The sequence below is a fragment of the Podarcis gaigeae genome (genome assembly GCF_964106915.1).
Source record: "Podarcis gaigeae genome assembly, chromosome: 13".
NCBI classification, from domain to species: domain Eukaryota; kingdom Metazoa; phylum Chordata; class Lepidosauria; order Squamata; family Lacertidae; genus Podarcis; species Podarcis gaigeae.
This window is the reverse complement of record NC_139689.1, coordinates 7,001,660-7,021,462: the sequence shown is the minus strand read 5'-3', so window position 1 is coordinate 7,021,462 and position 19,803 is coordinate 7,001,660. Positions and strand designations below refer to the sequence as shown.

Genomic DNA, 19,803 nt, shown 5'->3' with positions numbered 1-19,803 from the left:
GAATATACTTAAGGCTTAATGGATCCATGCTGCTACCTGCAACGATGATGTCACTGTGCCTGCCGCCTGATGTCATCATACTTGCCACCACCCAGAGCACAGAGAACCAGCTTGTGCCGTGAATTTGCCACGTTTCAATGTCACTCCGCTTTATTTGGGGCAAGAATCTGGTTCAGGGAGCAGCTGTCGAACAGACAGAAATATCACAGGTGACGCAAGACGGTACACAGGAAAGAGAACGCATCACCTGTTGCATTTCCTCCTGCTGCACACAAGATCCAGGCTCAGAAGTCCAGCAAGGGTGGCGGGAGATGGTATCCCGCTCTCTAACCACTGGGCGATGCTACCCCCCCCCCCCCCGGTCTGTGTGGCCTATCTGGCTTCAATCAGAGAGATGGTGAGCTGGATATTACAGACACCAAACTCCCCCGTATTAGTGCCAACATTTTCCAGGCAAGAAAAGGTGTGAGAACCTTCCTGGGACTTCATTCCTTTGTGTGTGAGTTGTAGCTACACAGTGATAGGGCTGGTGGCACTCTGCACATGCTCAAAGAAGCCTTGCCTGTGTTGGTTACTGTACATATTCTCGGATGGAACTTTCCAGGACTGAGATTTTGGAAGGTGGAATCCGAGGCTGCTTGGGCCCAGGGAAAAGGATCGCTCACTATCCCCCAGTGCCCCATAATTCACAACCATAGCATTCCCGTTCTTGGGATTCCCACTCTGTTTACTTTGCCATGGTTACCCAGCGTATTATCGCAGGTATTTTCCTGCCCGTCTAAACCGCGGAGTGAGATGCAAATCTCCTGCAGTAGCCATGGAAAGCCGGATGGGATTTCCTTCCGAAACAAAGTGACACGGGTGTCCCTGGGAGACAGGAGAAAAACCTCTGGCAAGTGGGGGGTGAAGGGGGCTCTGCCCCACCTGCCCCACCAAAGGAACATCTCCATGACACATCAGAGCCAAGGGAATCCTGGAGAAAGAAAACAGTAAGGCAGTGGTTTTCAACCGTTTTGAGTCCATGGCTCCCAAGACTTACATTTGCCTGGATGGCCTAGTTGGTTAGAACATAGTGCTGACAGTTCCTGGGTTGCAGGTTCGAATCCCGGATAGGACAGCTGGATTAGAGTTGGGGGTGGGGGGGACTTCCAACAGTTCTGTGATTCTTCTTGATCCCTCCTGCCCCCTTTGTGCCCTTGCCCCCCATCCACTGCGCCTGGCTTTCTGAATCAGAGAACTTTAAAGACATCATTGTTTTTTCGCAACTCGCAAGGAAACCTTTCCAGGACAGCGGGACGCGCCCTGGCCTCTTCGCCCAGCGACCCCTAGTGGCGGAACAGCGCAAGTCCCTTTCCCCAGTGCCCGAGGCGCCTCCCCTGCTCTCTACCGCCCCTGGCGGCCTTTTCTCGTCACTGCAGCTCCCGGGCCCGTCCATGCCCCCCCCCCGCCCCACACTTCTTTCTTTTCCTCTCACGCTCTTGCAAAGCATCTGAACGGGTCGCGGCGGAGAGAATGCGGTCCATTCACTTCTGCCCTCCGGCCTCCCGTCCCCCCAGACAATGCGGCCCTTGTTCTCCCCGGGGCAGCCCGTTCCTGGCCCTCGAGGGACAATCCCCCTCCTTGTCCGGCCATGGGGTGGGGGGCTGAGTGGGCAGGTGGGTCCAGAGACCCGCCACCCGCGCCACGGCCACCCCTCGTGGTCCTGGGGGCCGGAGAGGCACCCGGGGGCCAGAAGGCAGAGTCTCCTTTCTGGAGCCTGGACGGGGCGGACCCTTTCGTTCCTCTTCATCCTTCTCCCTTCATTTCGTTTTTCCTCCTCTTCTCCCTCCAGCCCCCTTTCTTCGGGCTTCCTCCCGCCTCCCCGGCGTGGAAATCCGGCTGGGTGCCAGGGGGACAGAAACAGGCTCCGTCTTTCATCTCTCTCCCCCCCTCTTTTTTTCCTTGGGTCTCTCTCCCCCCAGCCTCGACCCTCTTCCCCCAGCAGCGCCCTCCCTCCGGCCAGAGGCAGCCAGCAGGATGGGCGAGCCCCAGGAGGGACCTGGGGGGCTGCGTGGCTTCTCCCTCGACAAGGACTTCCTGAGCTCCCCCAAGGGGGTGGTGATGGAGGCAGAGCTGGTAACGGAAGACCCCCACCCACCGCACCCCCTCCTCCTTCCCTGCTCCCCCCCGCTTCTCCCCCCCTCTCTTTTCACCCAACACTTTCTCTCCATCCTCTTAAGTCGGTGGTGCCATGAACTAATATTTTTTAAACTCCGGAGTCTGGACTTAAAATGGTCTTCTGGGGAAGCCCCTCTCTCAACTGCTCAGGGATCATGTTTCACTTAGCTAATTCAGAAGTGGATCAGCCAATCCTGCTGGGGGGGTGTTATTTGTGGGGGGTGGAGTAAGGTCCGGATCGTTCTTTTGAGTGGGGCCCTATCCTGGTGGCCCCTCTCTCCTTGCTTTCCTTCTGCCTTTCTTTCTCCATTCATTTGAGTCATCCCCTCCTTTTTAGAACTTTACCTTTTTCTTCTTCTCCGCTTTCCCCAATCGTTCCTCTTTTCTTTTTGCATAAAACTAAAGAATTGGAGAGTTAGAAGAGTCTCGTCTCGTGCAACCCCTTGCAGTGCAGAAACCTCTGCTTTTCTTAATTCCTCCTTCGCAGACCTTTTCCTTTCTCCTCTGTTTGTCTTTCAATCCTTCCATCTGGCTGGCTTAATTTTCATTCCCTCCCTGCTAATTCCTGCGAATCCTGTGAATGCCTTTTTTTGCTCCCCCTCCATTCTTTGCGAGGGGGTTCTCCTCTTTGATGGAGGCTTGGGTGGGTGGGGGTCCACTTCTTTATCCAAAATGCATAGCCCAGAGCTGGAGTTGGGAAGACAGTGGTTTTAAGGCAGGGACTGTGGGGGGAAAGGGCTTCTGGGAGATTTTATTCCAACAGTCTGTGCCTGGGGTGGATGGAGAAATGAGAGGGGGACAAGTTTTTGCTTTGAACAAAACCACTGATTTTCCACTGGCCCTGAGCACAGGCTGATTATCTTTGTGTATAAATCATATATACATTATTATCATTATTATATATATTGATCTATATAATCCCAAAAACGAAAGCACAGGTCTATGCAAGTTTCTGGATCCCATACATTCTGTTACGGAAATCTGGGTGCGAATTTACCCTGCCACCCAGCCAATCGGACAGAGTCCGTGGATTCTTGCGGAAGAAAGAAGCTCAGCCGGAGACAGGAGCAAACTGCCGAAGATCCAAGTTTATTGGCCAACAGGTTCAAGACGAGATTGAACCCCGAGAGTGGGGCGACATAAACTTTTAAAAGTTCCCTCCAAGTCCCAGAATACAGTGCGCGAAACGTCATGAATTCATTATGGGAGGGTTGGGTTTCACGGATTGCATCATGAATATATTACACACGTCATGAGTGTCTCAGAGAAAAGGTGGGGTTACATTCATTTGCATTTGAGACAAGGGAGGGGGAAATATGTAGAGCGAGAAATACACATAGACAATCGTTTATCAAGTACCGGTGGTGGCAGGACAAAGGGTCATAGATATGCATCGTCTGCCACCTGGTATTGCCCGGGGAAAGGGTTATGCGAAGCGATCTGACAGGATTAAGAGGTTCCTGTGTACGTGCCTGGCCGCTCCGGGGATTATGGAAGTAGGGATCACATCATGGAGTCCAGAAGGGGCTGAGTTGAATGACACCAAGAGCAAAGAAATCGGAGTTGTGGTTGATTTTATGTGAATTTCCAAAGGTTTCCTATGTGATTCGGTCTATTTGGTATTGGTAATCAAAAGCGGAAACAAAATGGATACATTGTAACAGGAATGGATACATTTTGACAGTTTTACGAGTTCTCCAGTTTCGGATCCATTGTTCTCACAGTGGGGGGCCGTCAGCAGCTTGTCAGTAGGTTCAATGAGGCGTGCAAAGCTGTCTGAGCTAGCTCCTGCAGGACGAATGCATGCCTGTGATTGGCCAAGACGCAGCCATAGGAATAAGCGGAGATACAGGAGCGCCCGGTCTACTCGTTCTGAGTATGGAGCGCAAATAGCCATAGGAAAGGATAAGAGAATACATTCATATATTCGAGCTTATTTCGCTCGTGGTAGAAAGGGGTTCTGGGGAAGGTGTGGTGCTTGTGCGACGGTGAGGGGAACTGAGGGTGGGTGAACGGGGATACCCTAGAGGTCATCGCCTCGGTTGTTCAAGGGAGAGGGGCAAAGAAGGTACCCCCCCTTTCCGATCCGTATCAGTCCCCCATTCGGAGATAGATTTGCATCAAAGTTCTGAAGGAACTTGCAAATCCTTTCTCCGCACCACAGGAGCGCTAGATTTCTGTGATCTCATATTCCCCTTCTCCCAGATGCCTCATCTGTACATAGTCAGGGAAGGTTGGGGTATGTTGGGAACGAGAATAGGCTCGAAGAGAGAAGGAGTTAGGCGAGGCAGGGTGGCGGAGGCGGAGGAGGGAACAACAGGGATTAATACAGTGCACAGTACAACATAAGATAGACACACAAAGACCAGCGGTCAAGACGATGAGCAGCATGACTTTCAATAATTGTCGGAGCCAGCCCAACTTGGGCAACCATCCCCACAGGTCCACATCGGATAGTCCCTCATGTTGGATATCGTGTAGCCTCCCTGCTAACTCGTGAATATTGTTCAAATGCCCAGTTATGTTTAAGGTCTGGTCAGTCACGTATGTGCAGCACTCGGTGCCTATTAAGGCACAGGTGCCTCCTTGACTAGATAAGAGGAAGTCCGTAGCAATCCTCGTCTGTAAGGCCATCTGTCTTACCTCGGTTAGTTCCGACATGAGAGAGTCCGTGATCTGGGTCGCCTCCTGCATAAACTTAAGGAGGATGTCGGTGAGTCGAAGGATATCCACATGGTTTGAACCGGCACCGTAGGCCGGGAAAAGTGCTCGGCCTACGGTCTCTCCATTTGCAGCAACGTCTGACAGATCTGACAACTCCTTTTGCTCCCTTTTATTCCGTTGTCTTCCGGGGGGTAGATGTGGGACGATCCTAATTCCGGGGACAATGTAGCCGACGAAGCAGGATCCGGACATGTGTGGGCTCACCCATGTATATGCACGGTGTCCGCACACCCAGAATAGGCCGCTGAGGTAGGATTCCATTCTGCCGGAGGCAAAGGTTTGCAACAGCATGGAGTCTGAGGGTTGGGGCCTCCAGTTAAAGGGGTGTCCGACGGCAGCGGCCCAGGCGACGGTAAGGTTAGGGAAAGTCCGGGACTCTCTTGCACTGGTGACGGTGACCAGGCCAGTGGGCAGAATTTCGAGAGTGTTTGAACATGTACTGGATCCAATGAAGGTTCCTTCTCCGGAGAAGCTGCGGCAAAGGGGCCCCTTCGTAGGGCCGGTGAGATAGAGATATTGATGTGTCAAGTTGAGCGCCGTTAGGTTCCAGGAAGTAACGTTTCCGGAACGGAATTGTTCAAGGGTCACTGGCACTGGGACTAGTGGGAGACTCTGCTGGAGGTGGCTAGGCGCGTGGGCACAGATCCAGCAGTCTGGGTAGGGTGCTTCCTTTGCCACCTGACTGAGAAGTTTAATGTAGGAGTTTTGCTCCCAGGATGAGAGGAGGTCTTCTCCCGGGAATGCAGAGTCAGTGCCGAATTGTCGAGGTGCCGTGCCGACTGGGTGGAGTGGGTCAGTAGTGTTTAATAGTCGCCTATCCCTGGCGATACCGCCGCATCTCAGGGGTCCGACGTGGTCCCATGAGGGGGGGCGTGAAGGGTGTATAGGATGATGCCAACCTTCGAGATATTCAGCCCCTTTCCACTCGTGAGTGACCCCTAGGTTCCATAAGCAGCAGAATCGTCGCAAGCAGAGTCCCTGGAGTTGAGACTTCCTGGTTTCTGGGGTGGAGAGGAGACACTGGAACCCGAAAATCAAGTTTCCAGAGGGGTGATTTGAGTCCGTATAAACGTGGGAGGCCCCTCCTATCTCGATTTCGGTCCAGTTCGGGTTGTGGGAGATCTCTCCGTTGGCGTAGAGAAGATAAGTCCCGTTTTGGCAGGTCAGCCGGTAAGAGGAGTGGTCAAGAGTGAGGGCCGCGGACCCGATACGGCGCAGGTCCTTGTTTCGGACGAAAAGTTCCCAGTATTCGTCGTTGGCGAGTCGGGGTACTAAAGAATGGCGCAGTAAGACTCGAGACTCTGGAAGGCAGAAATCAAAGTCCCCCATTCGATCAGGGTTAGACCTTCCCGTCTCGACCTCATGATAGTCCAAGAAGTGATAGTCTGTTTGCAACCCTGTGCAGTGGTCTGATGATGTGAGAGTGACCCAGGATATGGCGGCGAGAAGAAGAACGGCGTAGGCCAGATTCATGGTGTAGATGCGTGTGGGGCAAACGAATGAGGGCTGCAAGGCGAGGCTGTCAAACGAAGCAAGCTGTCAACGGAGCTGTCAAATGGAGCTGTCAAATGAAGCTGTCAGATGAACTGTCAAAAGCGAAGCTGTCAAACGAAGCAAGCTGTCAACGGAGCTGTCAAATGGAGCTGTCAAATGAAGCTGTCAGATGAACTGTCAAAAGCGAAGCTGTCAAACGAAGGAAGCTGTCAATGGAGCTGTCAAATGGAGCTGTCAAATGAAGCTGTCAGATGAACTGTCAAAAGCGAAGCTGTCAAACGAAGGAAGCTGTCAACGGAGCTGTCAAATGGAGCTGTCAAATGAAGCTGTCAGATGAACTGTCAAAAGCGAAGCTGTCAAACGAAGGAAGCTGTCAACGGAGCTGTCAAATGGAGCTGTCAGATGAACTGTCAAAAGCGAGGGAAGTTGTCAAACGCGGCTGTCACCGCGTTTGAAACGTAGCTTAATGGTGTTGGTATCTGGGATGATTTCGGACGTCCAGTTGGGTGTCGTGGTGTCCGGTCCGGTCTGTTGAGCCCGACTTTGGCCCCGATCTGCTGGTCCGGTCTGTTGAGCCCGACCTTGGCCCCGATCTGCTGGTCCGGTCTGTTGAGCCCGACCTTGGCCCCGATCTGCTGGTCCGGTCTGTTGAGCCCGACCTTGGCCCCGATCTGCTGGTCCGGTCTGTTGAGCGTCGTCGTCAATATATGAGGTCGGTGGAGTAGGTGGAGTCGAAAATGTGAAGTCCTCACCGTTGCTTTCTTCCGTCTCCTGTGGAGGGGGTGAGGACTTGCATCTAGTATGATGTAACCAAGAATACTTCTCACCTACTTTCACGGCGGTTGGCGAGGTCAAGAGTACTTGGTAGGGGCCTTCCCACGCGGGTTGGAGTGGTTCTTTCTGGTAGACCTTGACGAGAATCCAGTCACCAGGGTGGAAGGAGTGAGCATGGACGTCGATGGGCAGGTTTTGTCCCTCGATGGCCGCGTAGTGGTGGAGACGTTGTAATTGTGTCTGGAGCTGAATAACATAATTAGTAAGTTCTGTTTCTCCTAGCTCCAGTTCTGAGAGTGGGAATAAAGTGTTGTAGACGGGAGGAGGCCTCCCGAATAAAAGTTCGAATGGAGAGAGTTTCAAACGTTCGGTTGGGGCGCTGCGGATGTTATGAAGGACCAGTGGGAGTGCATTCACCCATTTTAGGCCAGTGAGCTTGCAAAGTTTGCCCAACTGTATTTTTATTTCCTGGTTCATGCGCTCTACTTGGCCAGAGGATTGTGGGTGGTACGGGGTGTGGAGATCCCATCTAATTTGGAGTGTCTTGGCAACTAATTGCACCACTTCTGCAGTAAAGTGGGTTCCCCTGTCGCTGTCAAGGCGTCGGGGTATGCCATAGCGGGGAATAATATCCTGTAGGAGGGCCCTGGCAACTACGGATGCGGTAGCTCTTCGGCAAGGGAATCCCTCCACCCACGAGGAGAATTGGTCCACTATAATCAAAGCATGCTTAAAGCCTTGGCATTGGGGCAGATCAATAAAGTCAAGTTGCAAATTCTCAAAAGGGACAAAGGCCCATGGTCTGGCTCCCGGTGGCCTCCTGGGTTCACGCTTCGGATTGAAGCGATGGCAGGTAATGCAATTCTTTGATGCTGCTGCTGCGGCAGCAGCTATCCCGGGTGCATACCAAGATCTAATTACATGTTCCATTAATCTCCCCTTTCCCCAATGTGTCCGCTGATGAAGAATCCTCACTACTTTTGGAGTCCAGGCCTTTGGAAGGACGGTTCTTCCATCGGGGAGGACCCAGATGCCTTGTTGTTCGGTGGCGCCTATCGATTCCCACATAGCCTTTTCATCCTCTGGGGCAGATTTGTAAATTTCTGTAAGGTCTAGGTCTGCTGGTAGCAGGAGGGCTTGAAACTCGGATTCATTGTTAGGAATGCGTAGGGCAGCCATTTGTGCGGCTTTGTCGGCTCGTCTGTTTCCTTTAGAAACTGAGTCCCTACCCTTGGTATGGGCTTTGCAGTGGACGACGGCTATAGCGGCAGGTAAATGGATCGCCGTGAGAAGTCGCTCAACTAGGGCGGCGTGCGAGATTTGAGACCCGGCGGCGGTTAGAAAGCCTCTCTGGAGCCAAATTTGACCGGTTGTGTGTACCAGGCCGAAACAGTATTTACTGTCGGTATAAATGGTTACCCGCTTCCCTTCACCTATCTCGCAGGCACGCAGTAGCGCGATTAACTCAGCGGCTTGGGCACTGTACTGGGAGTTGATTGGGTTTGATTCTAGTACTTCGAAGTCGGTGACCACTGCATACCCAGTCTTTCTAACCCCGTCGATTACTTTAGAGCTGCCGTCAGTATATAGTATTAGGTCGGGATTCTCTAGGGGAAGATGATCTAAGTCTTCACGAGGCTTTTCAGCTTGCCGGACTATGGTGGTGCAGTCATGATGTGGGGTGCCATCATCGGGAAGGGGTAGCAGGGTAGCGGGGTTTAGCGAGTTGACACGTTTAATGGTAACATTGGTTGGGGTTAGGAGGAGGGCTTCGTACCGGTTGAGGCGTGAGTTTGAGAAATGGTGGCATCCTTTTAGAGTTAGGAGGGTTGAGACCGAATGGGGAACGTGAAGGGTGATTTCATGGCCCAGAACTGTTTCTTGAGCCTTCTCGAGGAGGACTGCAGCGGCTGCAATGGCTCTCAGGCAACTGACAGCCCCTTTAGCAGTGTTGTCAAGTTGCAGACTGTAATATGCTACTGGCCTCTCTTGGTCGCGGAAGGGTTGGGTTAGGACACCGGAGGCTACTCCCATTTGCTCGTGAATAAATAGGTTGAACGGGATTCGGTAGTCGGGTAATCCTAGGGCAGGAGCGGATCTGAGTTCCCGTTTTAGTCGTTCAAAAGAGTTGTAAGCTTCCTCTTCCCAGACCAAAGTGTCTGGGTGGTCCTGACGCGTCATAACAGTTAAGGGCTTCGTTATTTCGCTGTAACCAGCGATCCATGCTCGGCAGAAGCCGGCCATGCCAAGGAAGCCGCGCAGCTGTCGTTTCGTTTTTGGGAGAGGGATTTTAGTGACTGCTTCAATCCTGTCAGTGGCTAGACTTCGGGTCCCTACACCCAGGATGTGTCCCAGATACTTGACCTCTTGTTTACAATATTGGAGTTTCTTTGGGGACACCTTATGTCCCTTCTTTGCCAGTTCTGATAGGAGGTGTTTAGTATCTGTCTTACACGCCTCTTCAGTGGTAGAACACAATAAAATATCATCTACGTAAAGGAGTAAGGTGGAGCTAGCCGGTAAATGGATGTCCTCTAAGTCTTGATGTAATATGGCCGAAAAAATTGCGGGCGACTCTACATAGCCTTGGGGAAGTCTGGTCCAAGTTAGTTGACCGGGCCCCCAGGTAAATGCAAAGAGGAATTGGCTGGTCGGGTCCAGGGGTATACTGAAGAAGGCAGAGCACAGGTCCGCAGCGGAGTACCAAGTAGTTCCCGCTGGAATTGCGTTTAGGAGGGAGTTCGGGTTTCCCACTACTGGGTGTCGTGGTATTACGAATTGGTTCACTAATCTCAAGTCCTGCACAAAACGGTACCGTATAGGTTCCCCTTCTTTAGCGGGTTTCTTGACCGGGAGAACTGGAGTATTACAGGGTGAAGCGCACGAGACTAGGATCCCCTTTTCGAGGAAGTCCTCAATCATGGGTGTTAGGCCTTCTATGGCTTCTTTGGGCAGAGGGTATTGCTTGGTACATGGGAAGGGTAGGTCACTTCGGTACGTGATCTTGACTGGAGTGGCGGAGAGTAAGAGCCCGACTGAGGTTGATTCAGTGCCCCATAGGGAGGGGGGCAAGTCGGTTTCGAGGTCAAGAGGGAGTTCGGGAAACTGTCGGTCCGCTTTAGATTCCTGAACGATACCTTGGAACATGGGAATAGAGTCCCCTGGCATATGTAGGTAAATGCCATCGGAGGAGCATTTAATGGTGGCGTTAAGTTTGCAGAGGAGGTCTCTGCCGAGGAGATTGACAGGGCTGCTTGTTAAAAGGAAAGTGTGTTCCGCTAGTAATGGTCCGAGGGTGACCTTAGCCGGTCGCGAGAGCGGGCAAGTGCGGGGTATCCCGTCCAGTCCCATTACTTTCTTGGTCACTGTCCCTGGTTCCAGGTGGCTGTTGGTTAGGGTGGAATAAGTAGCCCCTGTGTCCAACAGACATTGGTAGGGGTGGCCGTCAATCTCAATAGTGCAGACCGGGTCCTCAGGTGACAGTGCAAGGACGGGGCAGATGGTTTGGGTCTGAGTGGGATCCCCTTCTAATTGTCAATAGGTGTCCTGATCATCGGGAGGTGGTTGGTTTGGAGGATGCAAGGGAGGCGCAGTGGCATTCGCCCAAGGGTGAGCAGACTGGTCTATGGCTGTCATCTGGGTCCGGGGTCCTGACTGGGGTCGGGTTTGAGGCGTCGGGTTCGAGGGCGTTGGTGGAGCATAAGTCGCCGGTTGGTGGTTGGTGTACCCTGGGGTTACGTTGGGTTGCGGGGGGAAAGGAGGGTGGCTGGCTCGAGCAGGGAAGGACTTGGATTCGTGCCCCCCGTAGGTTGACGTATTTAGGTAAGGGCAGAATCTTTTTATGTGACCTTCTTCCTGGCAGTAGTAACACCCTCCAGTCCCCGGTCCCCATTGCCTATAGGGGTTAGGAGGTCCTCCTCCCCGGACCCCCTTTCCTCGGTTGAGGCCTCTACCTCGGTTAGGGCCATAGGTAGTCTCCATACTCAAGGCCAAGATCTGTTCGACCTCGGATTTACTCTCCTTTTTCTTTCTTTCATCTCGAGAGTTGTAGATGGATTTCGCAATGGACAAGATTTCATTTATACTTTTTCCATCGTATCCAATTTGAAGGTTCAGGGCTTTCCTAATATCTGGGCAGGCCTGATCCTTGAAGAAACCTTTAATGATTACTTCGTGTTGTGGATTCTCGGGGTCTATTCCCCCCCAGGTCTTGATGGCAGAGACCAATCTCGTATAATAATCAGAAGGGTGTTCGTTCGGTCCCTGCATTACCGTTTGGACTTTGGTCCAATTAACGGTGCGTTGACCTGCAGCCTTCACGCCGTCCAGAATGGCTTTCTTAAATAATTTTAAGCACCAGATCCCGTTTGTCGTGTTATAATCCCATGTAGGTTCTACTCGGAGACATTGTGCGGTGAGCGCCTGCAATCCTTGGGGCCGTCCCCTCTGGTAATCGGGCGATTCTATAGCTTCCCCGGCTTTAGCCAGGATGTCCGCCTTCTCTGCCTCGTTAAAGAGGGCATTCAGAAGGACATGGACATCTGCCCAGGTAGGATTGTGGGTGGAAAAGATTGCGCTGATCTGGCGGTGACATTTGTCCGGATCGTCCCTCAGGGAGGGCATCTGGTTGGACCAAGTTACGAGGTCCGAAGTATAAAAGGGATGATGCGTATACACCATTCTTGGGGTTCCGTCAGGTGAGAGAGGCGGGATCGGCAAAGCCCTTAGAGGCATTTGGATCGCGGTAGAGCTCACAGTAGAGCTCACTTGGTCAGAAGGCCCTGGGGTTCCTAGGTTATAGTTCAGGGACTCTGCCGTAGACCCACAAGGTTCGGAGGGGAGATCTCTATCTCTGTTTGGGGCAGGATCTTCAATGGTGTTGTGAAGCATTGAGGAAGGGGTTTTAGCTTTGGTCTGCCCGGGGTCTTTGGGTTTAGCCTGTCCAGAGTCCTTAGTTTTAGTAAACCCGAGGTCTTTTTGGTCCTTCTTGGCTTGTAGCCTTGTGACTCTTCTACTGTCTTGAGTCCCTTCCCCCCCTTCTCCATCGCTACTTGAACCGCTGTCAGACGGCGGTGGTCCTTGGTAGTAAAAGTGAACCAGGGCCTGCTGTATATCTTCGTCTTCATAAGGGGGGGGCATCTGCTGTCGCCCGGGATTCATTATAGGTAGCTGATAAGAAGTTGTTCCCTTCGGGGCTTGGAGCACTCTCCTTACGGCCTCGAAGGCAGCCAGGTATTCTAACTGGCGGGGTTTTTCTTCCATTAAGTATTTCTTTAAATAGTTCAAGCGCTCTTCATTGAACGAACCCCCTGTCGGCCAGCGCAATTCAGGTTTAGCCGAGGTGGTACTGGCGGGCCAGATCTCAGAGCAGAGGTCCTCTAACTTTTCTTTAGATAATAACTCGTGGCCAGGAATCGACTTCCAATGTGTGATAACAAATTGGAGAGGAGAGTCGGGATCCTTCTGGGATCGGGATGGCTTTCTGGAAGCCTTCCTCCCAGAGTGAGCCCGCTCGTTTTTGGAAGCCTGGGTACCCATAGTATATTTCACGCGTGTCTAGACAAGAAAGAGGAGAGAGGGATAGGGGTCGGTAAAGTTTGGTGAGCCAATAAAGGGCTTGCAGTATAAGAGTGGCCCCTAGTCGCTTGGCAACTTCCTTAGAGAGTTTAAAGAGCTCTAGCTATCCGGTATTATTTCCTTTTCCTATTTCCTTAACCAGTAATCTGGGGTCCCTTTCCACTCTGCCGGTCCCGCCCAATTCCTCATGGGCTATTCCCCCCCTGGCAACCTCCTACCTATCGATCACTCTCAGGAAAAGGGGCCCTACTGAACGCCCGCGCCATGCGGTGCCAGATCGGGTCGTCCCTGGATAGGATTTCGGATCGAAAATCCCCCTTGCTTTCGGAAGCGGGCTTACGGTACACGGGGTACGTAGTCCGACCGGTGCGGCTGGGATTAGGATAGAAAGCAAGACCACTTCCTGCCCCCTAGAAAGGACGCTCGGGAAGATCGGAAAAAGAGCTCCAACCCCTTGCTTTCAACTGGGATGCCCGTTGCGGAGAGTCGGCTATCTTTCAAGTCGGGTCTCTCCGTCTTACCCTTCGGGCTCCCAATTGGTGCGGCTGGCTGGAGAGTTTAGAGAAAGGGATAGAGCTCAGAACCCCCTTTTCGGGTCGAGCGGCGGTCCACGGTCTCTCTCGCTTACTGGACCAAGAGAAAGGTGAGAAGAAGCGATAGAGAGGAGGGCAGAGAATTCGGTTGCCAGGAGAATTCCACCCCCTTTCCCACCAGTGCACTGGATTTCTTTCCTATACTCACGAGTCTTCTGTGTTGATCCGATCCCGGGATCGATGAATAAGCCGGCTGGATCCCTTTTGCTCCCCGGCTGAACTCCTGGGGCTTTCGATTACCGCCCGGAAGATGGCCGGAGGTCCCAGTAGGGTCTTCCCAGGCAAAGTGGCCCGGAGCCGGCTGAAGATCTCGGGGCCCCCGGTCAGCAGCTCGGGAGAACCGCTCAAAGCCCCACGTTGGGCGCCAAGCTGTTACGGAAATCTGGGTGCGAATTTACCCTGCCACCCAGCCAATCGGACAGAGTCCGTGGATTCTTGCGGAAGAAAGAAGCTCAGCCGGAGACAGGAGCAAACTGCCGAAGATCCAAGTTTATTGGCCAACAGGTTCAAGACGAGATTGAACCCCGAGAGTGGGGCGACATAAACTTTTAAAAGTTCCCTCCAAGTCCCAGAATACAGTGCGCGAAACGTCATGAATTCATTATGGGAGGGTTGGGTTTCACGGATTGCATCATGAATATATTACACACGTCATGAGTGTCTCAGAGAAAAGGTGGGGTTACATTCATTTGCATTTGAGACAAGGGAGGGGGAAATATGTAGAGCGAGAAATACACATAGACAATCGTTTATCAAGTACCGGTGGTGGCAGGACAAAGGGTCATAGATATGCATCGTCTGCCACCTGGTATTGCCCGGGGAAAGGGTTATGCGAAGCGATCTGACAGGATTAAGAGGTTCCTGTGTACGTGCCTGGCCGCTCCGGGGATTATGGAAGTAGGGATCACATCATGGAGTCCAGAAGGGGCTGAGTTGAATGACACCAAGAGCAAAGAAATCGGAGTTGTGGTTGATTTTATGTGAATTTCCAAAGGTTTCCTATGTGATTCGGTCTATTTGGTATTGGTAATCAAAAGCGGAAACAAAATGGATACATTGTAACAGGAATGGATACATTTTGACAGTTTTACGAGTTCTCCAGTTTCGGATCCATTGTTCTCACAGTGGGGGGCCGTCAGCAGCTTGTCAGTAGGTTCAATGAGGCGTGCAAAGCTGTCTGAGCTAGCTCCTGCAGGACGAATGCATGCCTGTGATTGGCCAAGACGCAGCCATAGGAATAAGCGGAGATACAGGAGCGCCCGGTCTACTCGTTCTGAGTATGGAGCGCAAATAGCCATAGGAAAGGATAAGAGAATACATTCATATATTCGAGCTTATTTCGCTCGTGGTAGAAAGGGGTTCTGGGGAAGGTGTGGTGCTTGTGCGACGGTGAGGGGAACTGAGGGTGGGTGAACGGGGATACCCTAGAGGTCATCGCCTCGGTTGTTCAAGGGAGAGGGGCAAAGAAGGTACCCCCCCTTTCCGATCCGTATCACATTCAAAGTTTCTTTTTTTAAATCCTCTTTTAAAAAAATGAATTGCTTTGATTGTGATCATGGTCCCCTTTCCAATTATGGACCACACTCCCATTCCTTCTTGGTATCTTTTATTATCAGCTCAGTAAATCACATAGCTAGTTCCAATACTTTTTACTGACAATTACGACAACTTTTCTTTTTTCAAAAAACCCCAAAACATTTTTTCTTTTTCTTTTTCTCTTTCTTTTCTTTTTTCTGAAATTTGTTTGCTGTTACAGGTATTAAATTACAATTCAAATATTTTGCGGGGCGGAAACCAAATTTTTTTTGGGGTGAGGGGAGAGCAGCCAAAATGTAGAATCACAGAATTGCATCTAGCCCAACCCCCTTGCAGTACAGGGATCTCGGCTAAAACATCCCTGACAGAGACCCACACAACCTCTGCTTAAAAACCTCCAGTGGAGAGGAGACCATGGCAGTGGGGTCCGCTTTTGAGTTCTCCATAAATCTTCATGGGGGAGATGTCACTCAAAGCAGGGGGGGGGCGGTTCACCTGAAAGGTATTTTAGAAGGATGGAAGTGGTGGGAGTACAGTGGTACCTCGGGTTAAGTATTTAATTTGTTCTGGAGGTCCGTTCTTAACCTGAAGCTGTTCTTAACCTGAAGCACCACTTTAGCTAATGCTAATGCACCGCTGCTGCACAATTTCTGTTCTCATCCTGAAGCAAAGTTCTTAACCCGAGGTAATATTTCTGAGTTAGCGGAGTCTGTAACCTGAAGAGTCTCTAACCTGAAGTGTATGTAACCTGAAGCGTATGTAACCCAAGGTACCACTGTGGTTTCTGCTGGGGTTTTTTTCAAAGGAAAAGTTCCAAATCTGCAACGCTGAGCGCAGAACTAAGAGGCGAGATCATAAATCCAGAGCAAAGGTGTGGGATGTTTATGTGTATGAAGATGAAATCAGGCTATGAATTCTGCCATCTGGGATCACAAATTACTGGGAAGGAGTGTGTATGTGTGTGTGAGTCCATCTCAAAAGAGTAGGATTATATTTTATATATATATGAAAGCGAACCCTACTTGGGAATGCACGTCACACTTGTCCTTTTGCCTCCCGCTTGCCCCCTTCCTCCAGGGCCTCTGCTTCCTGGTCTTCCTGCTGCTCACAGCTTCCATTTCCGCCTACATGGGTGCAGCCCTCCTGGAAGTGCTGGTGACACTGGCGTTCTTGGGACTGCGGGCGACGCACTACTACGAGCGCCTGACTCGCGTCAACTGGCCCTGCCTGGTGGGTAGCCATGCTTTCCCCATAATCTCCTTTGCAGCGCTTGGTCGTGCTCCCCGCGGCCAATGTCTTGCCGAAAGAGGCATTGGAGTCGACTGAGCAACACCGAAGCGCATTGACATGCCTTCCTCTGTGCCAGATTTCCTTCTCATGCTGCGGCAGGACTGTAGCTTTGTCTTGCCTTCCTGGATTGGATTTTGCCATTTGCACACTTTCTGGTACAGTGGTACCTCAGGTTAAGTACTTAATTCGTTCCGGAGCTCCGTTCTTAACCTGAAACTGTTCTTAACCTGAAGCACCACTTTAGCTAATGGGGCCTCCTGCTGCCGCTGCGCTGCTGGAGCACGATTTCTGTTCTCACCCTGAAGCAAAGTTCTTAACCTGAAGCACTATTTCTGGGTTAGTGGAGTCTGTAACCTGAAGTGTATGTAACCTGAAGCGTATGTAACCTGAGGTACCACTGTAGTTTCTGCTGGTTTCAACTGGTCTTCCCGCCCGCAGCTCAGCCCTCGATGACCCTCCTCTCTCCTCCCGCCACAGGATTTCCTTCGCTGCATCAGCGCCGCAATAGTCTTCACGGTAGTGGCCTTTGCCGTCATTGCTGCCAGCCACGAGGGATCTGCCGTGTCTGCTTTTGTGAGTTATCAACCCTCTCTACAAACTCCCCTTTTATGGCCACGCCCCTTATCGGAGCCCCTCCCCAAGGGGCGTGGCAGCCAACCCACTGCAAGGCAGGACTGTGTGGGTTCTGTCAGAGCCCTGGCTCGACCTAAGATGTCCTTCCAAATGTGGGGTGCTTGAGGGGTACCACCCCCCAAAAAAAATTCCACGTTCCCCCAATCTGTTATCGTTCCCTCCCCTCCTACCTCCTGCCATTCACTGACAATTCTTGGTCCCTTCGCAGGTCTTCAGCCTGATTCTCATTGCTGTCTTCTGTTTCGACGCCTACAAAACATACAGGGCAGAAATGGGGGCGGACCAGGGTGAGTGGCGCCGGGGAGAGGGTGCTGCCAAGGGGTGGGTGCAATGGTGGCATGGATGAAGTCTGGGGCAGAAAATGGGGGCCTCCCTGCAGCGGTGAACGGAACGATCCTCAACGTGCCTGGCATTTTATACCGAATTTAAGAGGGCAGGTCCCTGCCCCACTGAGCCTACAGTCTAAAGCTTGACACAGCGGAAACAGGGGAGTGGGAGGGAAGTGGAGCGGGTGGTTCAACTGAGAGGCAGCATGTCAGGGGTCTCCAACAGTGTGCTCGTGGGCGCAGCGGTGCTCTTGAGTTCTTCCCCTGGTGCCCACGACTCCCCTGAGCCCTTCCTCGCTGCCCCCTAGGATTACATAAGAGTTGAAGGAGGAAGTTAGAAGAGTGACGCTCTGTCCCATTTCCTTTTTCAGCTCTATGTGCTTTTAAGGCTCAGGTCAGTCCTGCCGGATTCAACATGTACCGTATTTTTTGCTCTATGATTCACTTTTTCCCTCCTAAAAAGTAAGGGGAAATGTGTGTGCGTCTTATGGAGCGAATGCAGGCTGCGCAGCTATCCCAGAAGCCAGAGCAGCAAGAGGGATTGCTGTTTTCACTGCGCAGCTGTTCTGGCTTCTGAGATTCAGAATATATTTTTTTTCTAGTTTCCTCCAAAAACTAGGTGCGTCTTGTGGTCTGGTGCGTCTTATAGAGCGGAAAATACGGTACCTAGATCTCTTGGAAAAGCAGAGTGTGCATGCCTGCATTCATTCTCTCTCTCTTTCTCTCTCTCAGCACCTGCAATGCAACAATTTTTTCTAAACTTCCACCGTGTTGCCTCCTTCTCTCCTTTTCTCAGAACTTAAAAAGCCCCCAGGTGCTTCGCCCTTCCTTCACTGGGTTTACTCTGAGTTGGGCTAGCAGCATTGAGCTTTGGCCGAGGGAGGGACAGAGAGGAAAGGCAGACCCACAGATGACGAAGAAAACAATGTACAACTTGCTGTCCTCACGGCACGGTTGACTCTCCTCTGACCCAGAGATGCAACTGACCTTGTAAACGCTCTTTCTCTCTTGTAGACCCAGATCTGGGCTGAGGGTCCCTGCGATCAACACACAGCTGCTGCTGCTGCCCTACATCCCTCGCTCCCCTGCCCCACAGCCTTTCTGCAGCTTCCTTGACCCCTTCTTCCTCGCTTTGAAGACAATGCTTCTACCTTCTTCCCCAGGGGCCAGTGGGCTGCTGCTCACTGCTTCTGTGGGAACAAAGGCCCACCCCACAACAGACCCTCTTGGTGCACCTTTGCTGAATCCCACCCCCCATCAAACTGGAACGTGGATCCTGGGTGGCTGAGCTCCTGGGTGTCCCCCCCCCCTTCCCTTTTGTATTTAACTTAATGAGGAGACAAAATTAAAAGGTGCTTTGAATATGGTATGCTGGCCTCTTATGTGCCCACATGCGCACGAGTGGGGGATGCACATGCGTGAGTGTGAGCGCATGAATGTACGACCGCGGTGCTCAGGTCCCGTTTGTGGGCTTCTGGTCGTTGCTGTAATAACAGGATTTTGGGCTGGTTAGGTCGCAGGCCCGATCCTGCGGCAGGACTCTTCAGATGCTCTTACGACCGCGCAAGGAGCACGTCCCACGAGTGGGGGTGCACAAAAAAATCCTGGGCTTTTGTCTCTGCTCGCAAGTGCCCGGATTTGCGGGTGGCACACAGGGAGGCGCAGAGATGTGCGAATCTGAGGGAGTGTGCCAAAAGTGTGAGCTGAGAAAGAGGTGTGGAAGGAGGGTGACGGCTAGGAAAAAGAGAAGCAGAGCATTGCGGAGGGGATAGTCTCTTGGTAGAGATGAAATGAGATAATGCTAAGGCAGGATGAAAAGGTGGACAGGTCCATGTACAATGGTATCCTGGGCTACGTTCCAGAGGTCTGTACTTAACCTGAAACTGTTCTTAACCTGAGACACCACTTTAGCTAATGGGGCCTCCCACTGCTGCTGTGCCACCGCCACTGTGCGATTTCTGTTCTCATCCTGAAGCAAAGTTCTTAACCTGAGGTACTATTTCTGGGTTAGCAGAGTCTGTAACCTGAAGCGTCTGTAACCCGAGGTACCACTGTATTAAGTTGGAAACCATTGGCTGTAAGAGGCCTCACATAATGTTCACACTCTAACTCATGGGTAGGCAAACTAATGCCCGGGGCGATTGGATCTAGCCCAATCGCCTTCTCAATCCGGCCTGCAGACGGTCCAAGAATCAGTGTGTTTTTACATGAATAGAATGTGTGCTTTTATTTAAAATGCATCTCTGGGTTATTTGTGGGGCATAGGAATTCGTTTGTTTTGGGGTTTTTTCAAAATATAGTCCGGCCCCCCACAAGGTCTGAGGGACGGTGGACCAGCCCCCTGCTGAAAAAGTTTGCTGACCCCTGCTCTAACTTCTGAGCGTGGGAGGAAGGGGAAAACCTGGCAGGGACGTCTCCTGTCAATGTTCAGTTTGACCACAAGAGGGAACAACTGACACCAGTAGGAGCCAGAGAAAGCTATTGAGAAAACCTCAAGCTATCACAGTTGTTTGGAAAACCTATTTCCACATTAATAGAATAATGAAAATATTCTTTCAACAGCAACATAAGAAGCAGAGAGAGAGAGAGAGAGAGAGAGGCAGCTTTGTGTTAAGAGTTGCCCTCTCCCCCCCCCCCCCGGGAAGATTCTTGTGCTTTTTCAATATCTCCATGGCAGGCAGGCATTCAACAGGTGATGT

At 51.8% G+C, this 19,803-nt stretch overlaps 1 protein-coding gene across 1 annotated transcript; it reads left to right on the top strand.

Moving 5' to 3' along the window:
* Nucleotides 1–1,508: 1,508 nt before the first annotated feature.
* CMTM5 (CKLF like MARVEL transmembrane domain containing 5) lies at nt 1,509–18,473 on the top strand. The gene is made up of 5 exons (XM_083707236.1): nt 1,509–2,115; nt 15,933–16,085; nt 16,623–16,718; nt 16,987–17,065; nt 18,119–18,473. Exons 1-5 carry the CDS (start codon nt 2,017–2,019, stop codon nt 18,133–18,135), a joined length of 444 nt encoding a protein of 147 aa, XP_083563362.1. The 5' UTR covers nt 1,509–2,016; the 3' UTR covers nt 18,136–18,473.
* The last annotated feature ends 1,330 nt before the right edge of the window (nt 18,474–19,803 follow it).